At 31.7% G+C, this 16,653-nt stretch overlaps 1 protein-coding gene and 1 long non-coding RNA gene across 2 annotated transcripts; one reads left to right on the forward strand and one right to left on the reverse strand.

Moving 5' to 3' along the window:
• Positions 1 to 1,136: 1,136 nt before the first annotated feature.
• LOC148616345 (adenine phosphoribosyltransferase-like) lies at positions 1,137 to 13,771 on the reverse strand. The gene is made up of 4 exons (XM_088583258.1): positions 13,632 to 13,771; positions 7,194 to 7,431; positions 5,712 to 5,790; positions 1,137 to 5,130 (listed from the first exon to the last, which is right to left on the reverse strand). Exons 1-4 carry the CDS (start codon positions 13,712 to 13,714, stop codon positions 4,994 to 4,996), a joined length of 537 nt encoding a protein of 178 aa, XP_088439384.1. The 5' UTR covers positions 13,715 to 13,771; the 3' UTR covers positions 1,137 to 4,993.
• Positions 13,710 to 16,205, forward strand: LOC148616346 (uncharacterized). Its single transcript, XR_015922161.1, has 3 exons — positions 13,710 to 13,808; positions 13,977 to 14,141; positions 15,402 to 16,205. It is a non-coding gene; the product is annotated as an uncharacterized LOC148616346 (long non-coding RNA).
• The last annotated feature ends 448 nt before the right edge of the window (positions 16,206 to 16,653 follow it).

Here is a 16,653-nt window from a genome sequence, read left to right on the forward strand (position 1 = left end):
TGACATAACATTCTGTTCAGTTTAAAAATATTGTGACCATAAATGTCCTAACTGTTCAGGACTCAACCTTTACTGTTGTATGAAGCTGTACCCTGTGGAGCATTTTGTTGATTTTGTAAAAATCCAATTTTTAATTTTTATATCCCTGCTCACATTATGGCAAAATATTATGTAGTATTCTTTGTTTTCATTTCATACGTCGGTCTTCACCCCAGTGATTTCCAGAACAGAGGCCACAACAAAGTGGTAAATTGTCTAAGTTCAACAAGCTCAAAATGTATAAAAATAAAAAGTGCCAAACGCAGCATGATAAGACTGCAGTGGTCCAGCCCTGAACAGTTGGAGTAAGTGTGGACACAATATTAGTTTTTGAAACACTTAAGCATAAGGACTTACAATTCATTATGGACACTATATTGCACAAAATTTTAGCTAAATTAAAAAAATTTAAAATCAGATGGAAAAATCAAAAAGTCATTTTTTTTTTTTCGAGTGTGGCCCCTTTGTCTCCTTATAATTTGAAAACTGTAAGATATATCTGAAATCTGATTTGAATAACACAGGCTGAGATTTTTATGAAAAATCCAATAAAAAAAGAATTTTCTAAATTGGGCCAAACATAAAAAAGTTGAATTTTCAGGGTGTTTCCTGACTTACAACTTGAAAACAGCCCCAAAAACTTAAAATCTGCTGATATATTGGCTTAACAGAATTAAATAAGGAACACAATAAAAAATATAATTTAGATAAAAGAAAAACAAACATTCTATATGGTTTTAATGAAACACCTATTTTTACCCTTTTTGACCCCTTTTCTAAAATGGGTGAGGCCTCAAAGTCCAAATTAAATTGGAACCTTCCTTTAGTGATAAGTAAAATCATATAAAAATTTCATAATAATTGGTTAACCACAACTTAAGTCAAATGGAAACCAAATGTCCCCAGACAACGACTGCCGTTACATTTTATATCCACAAATTTTTTTGTTGTCATATAAAAATGGTCAAATTCACTTCGAATATGTGCACTGTGCAAAGTTTAAGAAACACAAAGTATGTTGTCAATATGCATGACAAATGGCCAGAGTGGAGTGGCTACTAAACCTACCGTTTTTTCACCTTTGTGAAAGTAATAAAAACAGAAAGAAAGATTTATTGTCTAAAAGAAAATACCATACATATTCTTGTATCAAAGCTTCCAAGTATAACAATGATATACAAGTAAAGTAAATACATTTTTCTGTCCTGTTCTTAGGGTAACAACACCTCACAATACAGCCTAACAGAAAATATAAAGATGTACATGATACCAAATTTAAATTAACTGCTTTACAGTATAGCAAGATTGTGGTCAGATTGAAAACCATAGGCATAAAATTTTGATGACAGAAAATATCAAATTTAATCGTATTAAACAAATGAAGTTCTTTAAAATGCAATCATAATTCATATATTCATAATAAGATAACAAACTGAATACGTTCCTCTAATGCCAAATTAATATTGACAATTGCTATATACAAATCTTAAGATCTAACAAAAAATATATCATTAACCAACAAATATGATATTGATAACCAATGAATTTAAAACAAGAAATGTAGAATGTTAATATTTGTCTTTTAATTAAGAAACAAATAAAGGAAACTCCACTTTTTGTACCTCAGGCTGGTAAGTAATGCTACATTTCATTCTGAGCTGCTATCGCTCTGGGTGAAATTATAAAGAAAGAATTCGTGGAAAGTCCATTTTATTACTGTTTTATCATTGATTGGCTATTTATGTTGCCTTATTTTACACCAAGCTATAGCACTGGGTAAATTAATGACTTACTAGTAAATAGTAAAACAATGAAAAAGAGGATTCTTTGTGAATTATTTTGATTCTACTAGGACCAATTTATTCATGTTTATGAAAAAAAACAAAGCCTATGTGTTGCATGCAGTGGTTACCATTGGAAAGCAAAAGTCTACTGTGACATCAGTAAAATTTGGTAAAACTTATCTATGACAACAGATATAAAACAGTCATATGTCTATGACATTTATCACAATTAGACCACTGCTGTGGTGTACAGACCTTTGAAGGATGTCATATCAGAATGCAACATAAATGGCCTGCCTGTGGTAAAACAATGATAAAATGGGGAAACTGATATTTTGTTTCTTATAAGGACATTATGTTGCTTTTTTCATGTTTTCATGACCTAAGGTTACTTTTAGCTTCTGCCATACTGGCTGGTAACACACCAAGTAACATCAAATAGAGGTTTTTAATCCTTGTGAAAATTGTAGCATGAACAGAATGATTTGAAATAATACTGTAATCTGAAAATTAGTGGTATTTCATTTACAATTGTTTTTTTTCTAAAATGTATAAACTGAATGTCAATCTAGATCAAAGTTAAACAGATATTACTACCAGTAATTCAAATTTATATGTAGCAATTACAGTGAAAGAATAAATAAGTTTTTTTTTGTACTCGCAAATTGATTTTTGGACTGGTTTAAAAATTTGTGAAATTGACATTCAGTTTATACATGTTAAAGAAAAAAAATGATATGGAAATGGAAGTTTTATTTGTTACAGTAACGTCAAAAGATACCAAATTTTTTTTTTGAGTTTTTGAGCAATAAAATAGCTAGTGCTAATGTCAAAGTAGACGGCGAAATTGCTGGTCGCCGGCACTTATTGAGAACCCTGTGTTCTACATGGATTTTACAACATACATACTGTAACAAAAACTTTTCAATGTGCATGTTTGTTTTGCAGACAACAAACAGCAATGTACACATGGTAATACAAATTTTTGCTTTTATGAACAATAAGGCATTTTTTTTACCATGAATACTTTTTTCAAAATATAACCAGTCTGTTAATTACATTTTACTACATGTAATTACTATGAATTACATATTCTTACACTATACTGGAATGAATGAAAACTGAAACACAACAGAAAGATACCCATGTTTGTTAACACAAATGAAGAATTCCCATGAAGTAATTTATAGAGACACAGGCGGCATGCTTCTCATATGGCTATTAAAATAAACCATGGTTGTGGTCTAATAGCATTTTAAAGATGACATTAAAATTGAAGAGAATACTTAAATGTTTATATGAAAATTTGATTAACTAAAATAATAGAATTGATAAAAATGAAAATATCAAGCTGAAGACATGGGTCCCAAAAATACAATATAATAAAAAAAAAATATCTATAAAATCTAAATGAAAGGTAAAACCTATGCAGGTAGAAGTATTACCTAAAAATACCAGTCAACAGAAAAAAATCATTTAAAAATCGTAGTATGTGTTTTCGTTGTACATGAGTGATTGAGCAAAATTTACAAAAAATGATAATTAAGTGACTATTAAAATGACAAGATTTTTTGTGCATCAAAAATACCTTGTTAACAAGAAAGCTTGGAGTGTGTCCAACAGTTTTCGATTTAAATATTTTTTAAATCTCGTCATGATAAACCAAATTTGAAATAACAAGCATAAAAGGAAAAATTTCAAATGCTCTTTGTTTTTTGTCAATTATGGTCATACATCTCAGTTGACATATTTCTCAAGAAGGATACATGCAAAAACCAGGCAGTGGATGGCACATGTCAAATTTTGTTTTCCAAAATTTTTCACACATTTCATAACACTATTACATCCTTTCTCAATGTTGAATGCTGGTTTTTGAAAAATTGCAACAGTTAAAGAGAAATAAATTACACAGAAAGCATTGAAATTCATTGAAAAAGGGAGATAACTCTTTATTTTGTGCAAAAATTGGTTGCTTTGTTAGAGAATTTTAAGAACATTTCAATAAATATCTAGAATTAGTAAACCAATGTTAGCCTTTACAGTGATAACTATACAGATGAACTTCAATGTGTCAAACTCATATCAGTCGACATCTTGGATAAATTGAACTAATTACAAAGTCCCAGCAAACCTCCTCTTTCTCCAATACAATTTTACCTTGGATGATTCGAAATCTCAGATAACTCAAGGCAATCAATCAGTCCCGTTGATGGGACTTCCAGGTTAATTAACCCTAATGTCTCGAAGTCAACCAACTAGTCAGAAAACTGATTGCTTTATTACAAACCATGATCAAAGTTTGTGAACAACTATTAGTGTGGCTTTTAAAATTAAATTATGAGAGTAGTGAAAAGAAACAAATTTTATTAATAACAAGTCGGAATTCATACTTACAGTGATATTGGTCATTTTAATATTTTGATACAAATTTTTGAAAAAAAAGCAGATGAATTGTAATGAAAAAATGTTGATTATATATATAAGAAAATTGTGAACACATTTTGTATATTGATTTAAATGGTCTGTTGACTTCTGTGTTAAAACAATTCAACCAATGAATGAATAATTGCAAACTACAACTGATTCGTAGTTTCAGTTCTTTGTGCTTTAGTTACCTCTGGGAGATCGGCAGGAAAATGATGGACTTGTCAATCTTTTTCTTGTTAAATCAATTAATTTGTATACGCAATGGGGCTGCATGTGTACTGTTAATTCAATTATGCAATGAACTAATCGGTTAAAGGTAAATCAGTCACAGGTGACTGCGCATCGGCTAAAATTGACACACACCTGTCAATTAATTTCCAATACACAATTAGGAGACTGGTAGACAGGATGTTTATACACTAATAAAACCAGGCATACTGTAATTTTTAAGGGTTGACAATTTTTTATGTCTGATATTGGAAAATGGTCGTCATTCATTTGCAAAATTTGTTGGTCAATGACCAGCATTTTTTACCCTTTCCAGCCCCTTGCATCTGACTATTTAATGAAAGATCAAACAGACAATAGTAAGTGTATTTCAACGACTACATTCGTTTCGCTAGTGATTTTGAAATTTTATCGTAATAATGTAGAGCACATGGTTTGATGATGCTCCTGATTGTGAGTCAAACAAAGCAGTATCAGAAACAATCATTGACCAAACTACTAGTATTTAGTTGAACCTAATAAGAAATAAGTGATGTCAAAGACTTAGGAATCTTGTCTCTGCCTTTTAAATCACTCAATTCTATCACAACCAAACAGTCCAGAACTTCTCCTGAAACTTTCTCTATCAATTCACAGGCTGCTTTCATTGTACCTGTCAACAGAAAAAACAATTAAAGCTTTTTTCGCCTTCAAAAATGTCTTCCCTTGTCCAATCAACTATAGTTCATCAAAAATTTTCAAACAAAATTCTGTTTGTTCACTCCTTACAATATTCAGTATAATATGAATGTGACCAGTATCAGTATGTGTGTATTTATCATTTTCATTGACATTTCACTGAACTGAAAGCATCTCCTAACAAGGGATTAAATTCATTTAAATATCTTTCTCAGGGCATCTTAAAAATCCATATTGAAATATGCATTTTCATTCAGCAAATAGTATTCAATTTCAAAAAATTGTCTTGAAAAATCATTTGAAACATTTAAAAAAAAAAAAAAAACCTTATTGAATGTAAAAATCCAATAAGTATTCAAAAATTGCATGCAAGTATATGATGTGAAAAAATTTGCTGATACTTTTTTTTTTGTGTTCCTGATCCAAAATCAATTTGCTTACAGAACTATTTATTTTTGCAACTAACACTCTATCTAACACATATTCAATTATGAATTTATCTTTGCAGTTTTTTTTTTCTTGCTCATGAATATAAGTCAAGTTTACAGTACTTACCCCCAGTGGCTAATAAATCATCCACAATAACTACTTTAGCACCTGGCTTTATAGCTTCTTTCTGTATTTCAAACTTGTCCTTAAATGAACAAAAAATAATTTCTTACTGTAATTGGTCAAATTAATAACTACCTATTTTACTACAAATGCAAACAAACACCAGTAAATCCAGTAAAAATACAATATCATAAATGTATAGAATTATCTCCCCTTTCCTAATTCAGAACTGGTAGACATTGTGGATTTAGGTGATGCACTGCAACTACGTAAAATATCATTAATTAAAATATCATTAAGTGCATGATACGCCTGTTGCTGTTTTAACTTGTTCTTATGCTTTAATGAATTTATATGATCAACTAGAAATACTGTGAGCCCTGTCAAATACCCTCCCCCGAAAATAAAAAGTGAAAAAAAAATGCACAAGAAATTTGGCACTATCAAGGCTACTTCAAGTTTAACTAAGTCTGTTGTCTTGATTTAACACCCATACATTTCAATCTTGTTCTAAACACACTTTTCTGACAAGGTTACCAAGTATCTTTCATATTTATTAAGGCATATACATTAAATAAAAAGTTATAGATGCGATACAATAGACTAAGTTATTCTAAATATTACAGAATCACAAACCATTTTATGCTGATAACAAAGAGAGCAAGGTTAACTTATGATCGGAGAAGATGACTTCATTAGTGCCACTGTTAACACAGTCAATATTAGTAAAAATCAAATCGATTGTTGATCCATAGTCATTAGTTGGCTGGGTTATAAGTTGCTCATATTTCAATTGTGACATTTATACAAATAGGAAGGGAGCTTACTTCAGCTGATATGAACAATTCACAAAAGTTTCATAAAAGTTATTGAAAGTGTTTTTAAGTTATCGCGCAAAAACTTGAAAATCCCTCTCTTTTAAGTATAAAAATTCATTACATTGAAACAAAAAATCTGAAATTTATAAAAATTGAAAGGGAGCTTATGTCAATAGATATGAACTATTCACAAAAGTTTCATAAATGTTGGTGTAAGTGTTTTTGAATTATTGTCTGAAGTGTTGAAGACAGATGGATGGACAATGGTATAACATAGATGGGTGTATAAAAATGGGTCAAAGACAGAAAAGGCTGCGTTGCCATAAAGTGGATAAACATGAAGTAGAAGTGTGACACACCTAAAATTACATCCCACAATGTAAAACTCCATTCTGAAATTCATTATATCAAACAAAGTTTAAGTTAAGACCTTTTGGACTTCACTGCAGTCATGGCAAAATTTGTTTGGACATAGACAATTGCAGACCAAATTTCAACTAATAGACATTGATAAAATGACAGTTCTAAACACTTTACAACCTCAAAATTCTGTTGTGGTATAAAAAATTAGAAGTATATGATTGCTTAAACTGACAATCCCTTCTTATATCATACAAAGATAACAAATCATCATTTTACTTGCATATGTTATTTTTATTAAACTTACTTGGCCATATTCTAATGAGTAAACAACTTGGAATATTTCTCCTGGCAATTTTCCAGCCTTTCTGATAGGCACAAAACTAATATTGAGTGCCTGAGCAATAATTGGTCCAAACAAAAATCCTCTGGAATCTAATCCAACGATAACGTCTACATTTGGTGCCTTTGATTTGACAGTGTCTATGAGGACATCTGTGAGACATTTAAAAGCCTCTGGATTCCGTAAGACTGGAAATATATCTCTGAAATATATATGAAAATTTGTTAAGCAAATTATCTACAGTCTTTACATTCAGTATTTTTTATAATATCTTTATTCAGACATGGAAGAACATGCTTATAAGGGAAGTAACTCATCACAAAATGTACCAATCTGTGATGTTTTTCTCTCTTTGAACTTTTTCTATCTGGGTCAGTAAATGAAACCACTTATGCTTTACCAAAAACAATTTATATCCATTAGGAGGAAATATACATGTATTAGGTCATCAGACAGATTTTTTGCCAATAATAATCCCCACATTTTTGTTCACTTAAGGTCACTCTTGCTGTGACCCTATCGCAATGTCACAACTACCAAACCCTAGACCAAAGGTCCAAGGTAGCTTTTGCATCACCCATGAACATTAATTTTTTTCAATAAATTCAACTGCAATTATACCAACAAATGGTTTTTAAATTTTGTAGAGTTGTAGATAGCTATAACCTGTAGAGAGATTTAACATTTGTTTTAGCTCAGATGTCTCCTTCAATGACAGCAGACACTAACACTTGCCAATTATATTGGATAACACATCTGGCTTAAATCTTTTTTGGGGGGGGCTTGGCAGTCATATTCAAGTCAGCAGGCTTTAATATTTTGATTTCTATAAGTCTTAGGAAAAAAATTCTTTAAAATTCATTTTTCAAAATAATTCAACAATTCTACTGCAGACCCTTTTCTATAGTACATACAACCTCTAGGAATTATTTTCAGAAATTCATCCGAAGAGAGATAATACAATTTACAGGTTTTACATGTTAAAACCTTGGTAAGCACAACTACTCCTAAAGCACTCAAGGGATTTTGATGAAACTTTAAAGGGAGATTCTTACATTCAAAGGAAGTTAATCCATTGTTTGAGAGTTTTTTTTATTATTTAACTACCAATTGGAACTACTCTGCCATTTCCACTACACTAAAAAAACTCAAATGCAGAAACAAGATTTTTTTCTTGAGTTCTATTTGCCAGAACTGTAGTGATATGAGGTTCAAAGTAGTTCAATCCATCAGGTGGCTCTACAAATGTTCAGAAGTTACCACTAAAAATGAAGAACAGTAACCCCTCCAAGAGCTAAATAAAGCCTGAATTACTCACCTGGCAACATTCTATTTTTAGTAAAAAGGCATTTTTTATTGGATAAAAATTCTTAACAATTTTAACTAAACAACAATCATATTAACATTAACTGTCAATGAATTCTGTCCAGTATTTTCTGAGGAGAAAATTTTTGAAAGAAATAGCCTTAAAAATAGTGAAAAAAAAACATTGAAAAGGGCAGAACTCCAACCTGCTTAGGTCTCACTAACCACTTCTGGGTCAAATGGCCACCCCTTATGTAGTACCAAAAACACACTGAACCTAGACCTATGCATTGTAAGTGCATCTTTTGTGTGTATTCTGATTAAAAGTAGCCAAAATAAAGCTTAAAAAGTGTACTTCAAAATCACATTTGTAATTTACTACAAAAGTGTATAAATATGGTTCACATGTGTGAGTAAACTGCCTCCATGCTGTCTGTTAACAGAAAAGGTAAAAATGTGGATTTTCAGAATTATTTATTCAAGTAAATTTTGTGGAAGAATTACTACAATCATCGTACCAATAGCATAATGATTTTGAAAGCCTTATTTTCCAAGCTTCGCAATGGTATGCAACTTTAAGATATCATTTGTCCAGGGAATTCACAGTGAAACTTTGAAAATTACTTGTAAAGTAATGGAAACCTTAGAAGTGGTTAGTGAGACCATAAGTTAAATTATGACATATTTCAGAGAAATGTATAATTGATGAAAATTGTCTTTTCTGGTCATTATTTCCATTTTCTCATAAAATCAGAGTAGTGATATTGATAATCTGGCTATATTTTAATAGGTGCATTGTGCAAAATATTGTAAATAACAACATAGCAACAAGATTTTTATCAGTAAAACTGTCTCCTAACTTGACATCATCCCTGAAATACCTAATGTCACTGCTTGGGATACACAAAGTACTCAAAAGGTCTTACAGCACAGACTAAGAATCACACAGTAAATTGGCATGATATTAATTGCTGAAATCTGTCCTTTTTTCATAACGATCAATGACATTAACTACTACAAACTTCTTCAATTATCATAGATATCAAATTGGTATGACAAGTTACCTAAAATTGCCATTTTAAGTAATTAAGGAGGTAGACCTAAGGTAAGGGACATAACTCATGAAATCAATGATATGTTTGTATTATATTCAATTTCACCAAAGCCTCTCAAGCTTTTGTTTGAAGCAGCATAAAATGGTTCAAAGTTAATTAGATGCTTACAAAGGATTGATGTAAAATGCTGAATACAAACGTTCCAATGAGTTTTAAGAGTTGTGTCCCTTACCCTAGGTCTACCTCCTTAAGGGAAAAGATCACAGAGGGGCATGATATAAAAATGGCCATTTCTTTGTAGTCCCATGTCTGATTTTGATAGTGTTGCCTTATTAGACTTGCAATACCACAAGCTTTCATAAAATGTAAAAACAAAAAAAACAAAAAATCATAAAATGTTCTTAACAGATTTACTCAAAAATTTGACCACAGGTAGATCTCATCACTTTTACCCCTACATTAGAATTTAGCTAAACCTAATGGTTTTGGTTTTGGAAATATATACGAAAAACTTCTGTCTGACCACATTGTTCTATTTTTAGTAATGGCAGCCATATTTTTTTAGGTGTAAAAAATCTCCCATTGTTTCTATGCAAAATACCATAAGGAACATTCATACCAAGTTTGGTTCTAATTGGTCTAGAGGTGTCAGAGGAGAAGAATTTTGAAAGTAATAAAAATAGCAAAAAATCATATTGAAATGAACTTATCAGAAAACTTAACAACAAACTATAATATTGAATCTTCTGAGTCAACAGACCATGACTGCGGGTTATATTTGTAAAATTGGCATGAATTTGTGATGCAATGATGGTAATGCATTTGTACACCAAATATCAAGGGGTTCATGTTGAAAACTCTGCCGTTGCCAGAAAAGCAAACCTAAGTCTTGCCTTCCGCAATTTTCATCACAGGTGTGACAAAAATGACTAGAATCTATTTTCTGAAAGTGACATATTTATATGTCATTTTCAAAATTTCAAAATGATGTTTATCTTATTTCAATTCCTATTCAAATAATTATTTGATTGAAATTGGCTAAGGATTGAAATCATTTAGAAATTTATTTTTTGATCACTTAAAATTGATATACTGTAGGGTGATCTCTATCATTAGATTATTGAAACTTGCTAATTTTTAAATGATAAATATTCAAATATTTTAAAAAATACTTTATATATCCTTCTGGAGCACCTTGTTTTTCACTTGAATCAATATCAACTTCGAAAATGAAATCATTTATACATTTGAACAATTTTCACAAACTCAACAAAAGAAACCCCAAAAAACAAAAAAAAAACAACTGTCAAACGAAAAAATAAAAAATTTTCAATGTTGTCGAACAATGGAAGTATTATTAACAAAAAATGAATAAAGGCAGAGTTCAAAGCATCAGGGTCATATTTCTTTTTAATCATTTTGGAAATATCTGTAAATAATTTAATATCCCAAATAAACTGAATTTTGTCCATTGTGAACTTTTCTATTGTTAAATACTGCATATCTATTCATTTCCATTATTTTTTTTTCTAAGTACCAGTAAAATGCTTTTATTATAAGATGAGGGAAGAAATGGTTGTTACTTTGATTTGTCAAATCCTCACTAAAAGTTCATTTTTGCTAATCAACCTTTCCATAGTTTTTTTTCTGTGTCATAAAATATTTTATAGTTATGTTGTTTGTGAAGACGACATATCAATATCGATCAATTGGTTCCATGTGTAATTTCTACATTTCTAAAAGGGATTAAATAATAGGCAGAGGCTATTTGATCGATTATTCAATTAGATCCAGTCAAATAGCCTACCTATTATGGACAGGCTATTCAACCGGACTTCAAAATAAAATGCTAATTGCATTTTACTATCTAACAATCAAGTAATATCATTACTGAGATAATTATGTATACAGTCATAAAGATACATTGCTGATATTATTTGATAATATATATGTCTTACTTCATTAGTCATTAGCTTACTTATATAGCTGCCAATATGCTTTCAAAATTTTTACTCCTCACAAGCAAAATCAGTACTAGTATTTTGATTTCGGTGACTTTTTTAACCCGACACACGGTTAAATGAACCTATTCAAAACACTAATGGCACATGGTGCTTTTACCTACATCTTTTGGCGAACATAACACAAGAACAGACATACAGCAACTTTTTCACTGTATGTTTTATAAACAGCCTCCCATGCTTGTTTGGTGCAGTATATTGTACTTTGTTACCAATTTGATGTTTACATTGAAATCCAAGAACATTTCTTCCAACTTTGTCCACTGGAATAGGTAGTGTTATATATGGTGGCTAATTCTGCCTGAAAAACCATTCAAGCATCATATGTTAGATTTCCTTCAAAGATTTTAGGTTGAACAGATTAGTTTGACCATGTTGCCATTGCCATGCATACATCTTATTTTACTGGAATTTCAACAAAAGTCTACATGGACCCTTTTGGTTGTACATTTTTTTTCATTATTGAGGTAAAACAAGTGTTGAAAAATCAGGAACATCATATGCGTCCACACATGACGAAATTCATATCTCTAGCCTTGCACTCGATCAGGGTGTTGTTCGTTAATGAACATTGTAAAGGAGCACTAAAAGCATATATCAGGATGAGGCGGAAACTGTATTTTTATTTTCAGTATTTGATGCTGATGCAGACATGAAGACTTCCGTCAGTTCTGGTTATCTTTAGTTTCAATAACATTCAAAAGGATTACATTTGACTGAATGTAACCACACTCCAGTATTTGTATAATTCTTCTAAAAATTTCATCTTGTTCTCAAGTTGCTCAGTATTGCTCTCTGATGCACAAGGCCTTCATGTCATGAGACAGATTCATTAAATGAGCAAAAATTGTATTAAAATGCTGTTTAAACTATTTTTTTCATTTTACTATCTATGGCTATACACAAAAAATCACCAGTATGGCCATGGATAGTAAAATGTAAAAAAATAGTTTTAAAAGCATTTATGTACAATTTTTGCCCATTTACTGGATCTATCTCATGACCTCAAGTCCCTGTGCTCTGACGTTTATACAGTTGCGATTTTTCTCAGTTAGTAACTGCACTTTTTGTTGATTGCGCATTGGCGGATCCAGGATCTCAGGTTAGGGGCATAAAAAGAATTAAATGCCAAGTGAAGTGAGTCAAACAAATATTTGGAAGTAGAATTCGAGACAAATCAAAGATTTCATGACAAAAATTTTTCCCAACACCTGGTACACACCCTTCCTTGGATTCCCGCTCCTGTTGTGTGATGGGTTTCGAGGATCACATCAAAGGAATTGAAATTCACATTCATTGCTGATTGTGGACAGATATTTGAAATAAACCTTATTATGATTTCACTTTAACTAACCCAACATGACTTAGAGTAAGAAAAAGAAAATCTGTGAACAACTTTACTGCATATTAATTCTTAATTGATTAAATATTAATCTTTTTTGACGAAATGAAAAATCTGATTAATCAGAATTGGTATTAAATTGTATACATAATAATGATGTATGATCAAACAATTTTAAGAAGTCAGTCAAAATCCTGTTGAATAGCCAATTCTTCCAGGAAAAGCTACTAAACTGTGCCCTGTTGCATAGCTGACTGGCTTTTCAATTGGATCAAGTCAAATAGTCTACACATACTGGATTTGCTTAAAAACTGGTCGTATAGCCACGGCCTAAATAATAAGGCATACAGAGGTTTGGAATGGTTGGAAATATTTTATGTTGCTCTTAAAATCTAAAAATTACTTGGAATGCCGGCAAATTACTTGTGTTATTGATGTATAAAAACAGTCAAGTTTCAGTGTCGGCAACCTCTGACCTCTGACCAAAACACGTGGAATCAGTTCGGTAAAAAAAGGAATATATAATACACCGGATCCAGTAGTCCGAATTTCCTCTGACCCTGCAACCCTCCTCTTTTTTATTTGGATATTCCAAATAAAAAAGAGGAGGGTTGCAGGGTCAGAGGAAATTCGGACTACGGATCCAGTTATACATAGGAGTTGGGTTAAAGCAATATACCTGAACAAAATGCCTGGTTTAGGAAAGTCTTGATGACCTTTAATGTGCTCCTTAATTTTTGCAATTTTTTCTTCAGCTGTCATTGTTTCTGTCAAGTGGATTGCCAGTAACTATTCGTTATCAGACCAACACGTCGTGGGACAAAGTGAAAATAGAGTTGTTTCCTCTTTCTAAAGGGTATAGTAGGGAAATCAATCATCGTTTTTTTTGCTGGCTCAAAATTTTAGTGTGACTTTTGGTTTTTTAACATATAAAACTAAATAATAATAGCCATCAAAAATTTAAAAAAGGCAACCAAATAACTAATAACCGGTTTAAAAATAATGTTCTAAATATACTCTGCAGGTGCCCCACAGACTTATTTAGACGTCATCTTTGTGTTTGGTGCAATGACTAAGTCTCTCTCTTTCTTGAGATGAAAAAGTACATCGAGTATAAAATTCAAACGCAGGAGTGCGCAACCCAGGATACCAAGATGGCGGATCCATTAAGTAGGTGTAGAATTGCGAGGTAAAAGTGTGATTTCTCTCAACTCCATTCATATGTCAGGCTATTTTTGAAAAAGAAAATTTATATTTGCTTACAGATTTTGACTTTTAATTTTTTATGGCTGTACAATGAAGTATATTACCGAAATCAACAGTTGAAATTTTGGTTATAATGGGGAGTAACGGAGAGTTCCAACGACAAATTTTGTCGGAAAAGAAATTTCGGAATAACATTGAATATCTTCGTATAATCTCACTTTCGTGGCAATATCTATGGCTTATTAACTGTATAGAAATGTGTTACTACGTAATTTGATCGTTTTAAAACCATCAGTTTAGGTTACAGACCACCAATTCAACCAATGAGCATTCGGAACGTACGCAAAAATAGTCCTACGCAGAAATTACCCCTGTTCCTCATAGTGCTGTGAAAAAAGTTCTCATCTCATTTAAAAAATTTAAACAGTTTCTGAAAGGAAAAACATTTCTGTACATTTTATAGGTGCATTTTGCTTCTTGTGATGTGAAGCCTAATCTCCATAATGATTTCTAAATATACCCCTATCTTGTGAAAACACTGGGATTTCCCATGCTATTTATAGACCCTTCACTTCCGGTGACCAGTACTGCACTGCAAGTCTGCTAACCCCACATGCCATTCTGAGGATTGTGAGCTGACATATGTAGAATCATGCTGATATATAGTCCTCTGCAGGTTAAAGTTAAGGTAAAGTCCAGAGAAGCCATTGAATATTGTGAAATTAGCATAGAAGCCTATGGGAAGTGGAATTAGTGGTTTTTAGCCTAAAGATCAATATATTTTGTGTTTGTTTACAAATTGTCCCCTTTGTTTGTGTGGCAATTAATCCCTTCAGCTCAGACAGAGTTGTCTGTCTTAGTGGTCGTGAACGAATTACTTTGAACAATTAATGTAAAAATCATAATGTTATAGTTATATTATTTACATTTATATGGACAATATATATTTTTGATTTTCAGTTAAATGTTTTCAGTGTCAAATTATGTAGTACTACTGATAATTTTGCATATCAAAATATTGCATAATACAATTTGATATGTTCACATTGAATTTAAAAGTAATGTTAATAAATGCAGTTAGATGACTACGATTACCACACCATGATAAACTGTTTACACGATTAAATCAGTTGGGCTTATTTCCATGATGTAGACTGATGCATCCTGACTTTTTTTAATGTAGGTATGTATGATTAAACGATTTCATACTCTTTAATGATTGAATTCATTTTCTGTGTTTCAGGTTTTATGTGGAGGAAGATAAACTTTGGAATTAACTCGCCATACCGTGGATATGTTCGTGAAAAAGTTTTATATCTGAATAAATATAGAAGTTAAATATATATTTATGAATGAATTTTAGCCCGGTCAATGACTATATTAGACATGACAAGTATTAATTGACAGACTCTGTGATATGAATCTTGGTGTAATCATGAGACTTATTTTAAAGCAAACATAAAAAATCTTTTTAAAAACTACAAGAGTTTATTTTAAAAGGAAAATAAGCAAGTCGACTTTATGTTTTATTTTAAAAATCTTCAGTTGTTGAAGTACTTTTAGGAAAACACTGACATCAATCGAGGTCGATACATACAATTTCATGAGACAATAACACGTTCATGTTATGCAATGCCTTGGAAAGCGTGATTTACTCCTGAGTTCCGGGACGAACGCCAAACGCTAATGCAGAAAGCACCTATATATATACACGTTGTATTATATATATTATAGTGTGTTAACATCTTTATCGGTATCGTTCTACAATCCTTTAGACTTATATAATTATGTTTTGTTTGTGCTGCATCGTCATGACTGGACGATCCGATACCCATTAAGTTTGCTGGTTGGCAGATTCCTTTAGACTTTATATATATATATATATATATATATATATATATATATATATATATATATATATATAACGTCTCAGAATGTGACGACTCTATTCGCTACACTGCTCCATCGGATTCAAATTGATACAGGGAAGATAACGTAAACTTATAGAAGGGTCTGAAAAATTCCCAACGATGTTAGAACTGTCAAATTTGCGAAGCAAATTTTTTTGGCCGTTCCCTCCGCGGGACTCGAACTCGTACCGCTGTGACATCTATGGCAACACCGCCTGCACTAAGTCCAGCGCCCTAGACCACTGAGACGTATAATATTGATTTGTTTTGACATGCATCATTAATTTGATCCTCTATCCTACATAATAACACCTAGATGAACTGTCCCGTACTACCATACATCGTGTACTAAGTTACAGCCCTAGATTAATCCTACGAGGAGGAATGACCCGGCCAGCGAAAGCTATATTTTTATATAGCCTAGCTGGCCGAGTGGTCTAGGGCGCTGGACTTAGTGCAGGCGGTGTTGCCATAGATGTCACAGCGGTACGAGTTCGAGTCCCGCGGAGGGAACGACCCAAAAAATTTGCTTCGCAAATTTGACAGTTCTAACATCGTTTGGAATTTTTCAGACCCTTAAATATA

Source organism: Perna viridis, chromosome 5, assembly GCF_037379345.1.
Source record: "Perna viridis isolate PV_CMFRI_1.1 ecotype Kerala chromosome 5, ASM3737934v1, whole genome shotgun sequence".
NCBI classification, from domain to species: Eukaryota; Metazoa; Mollusca; class Bivalvia; order Mytilida; family Mytilidae; genus Perna; species Perna viridis.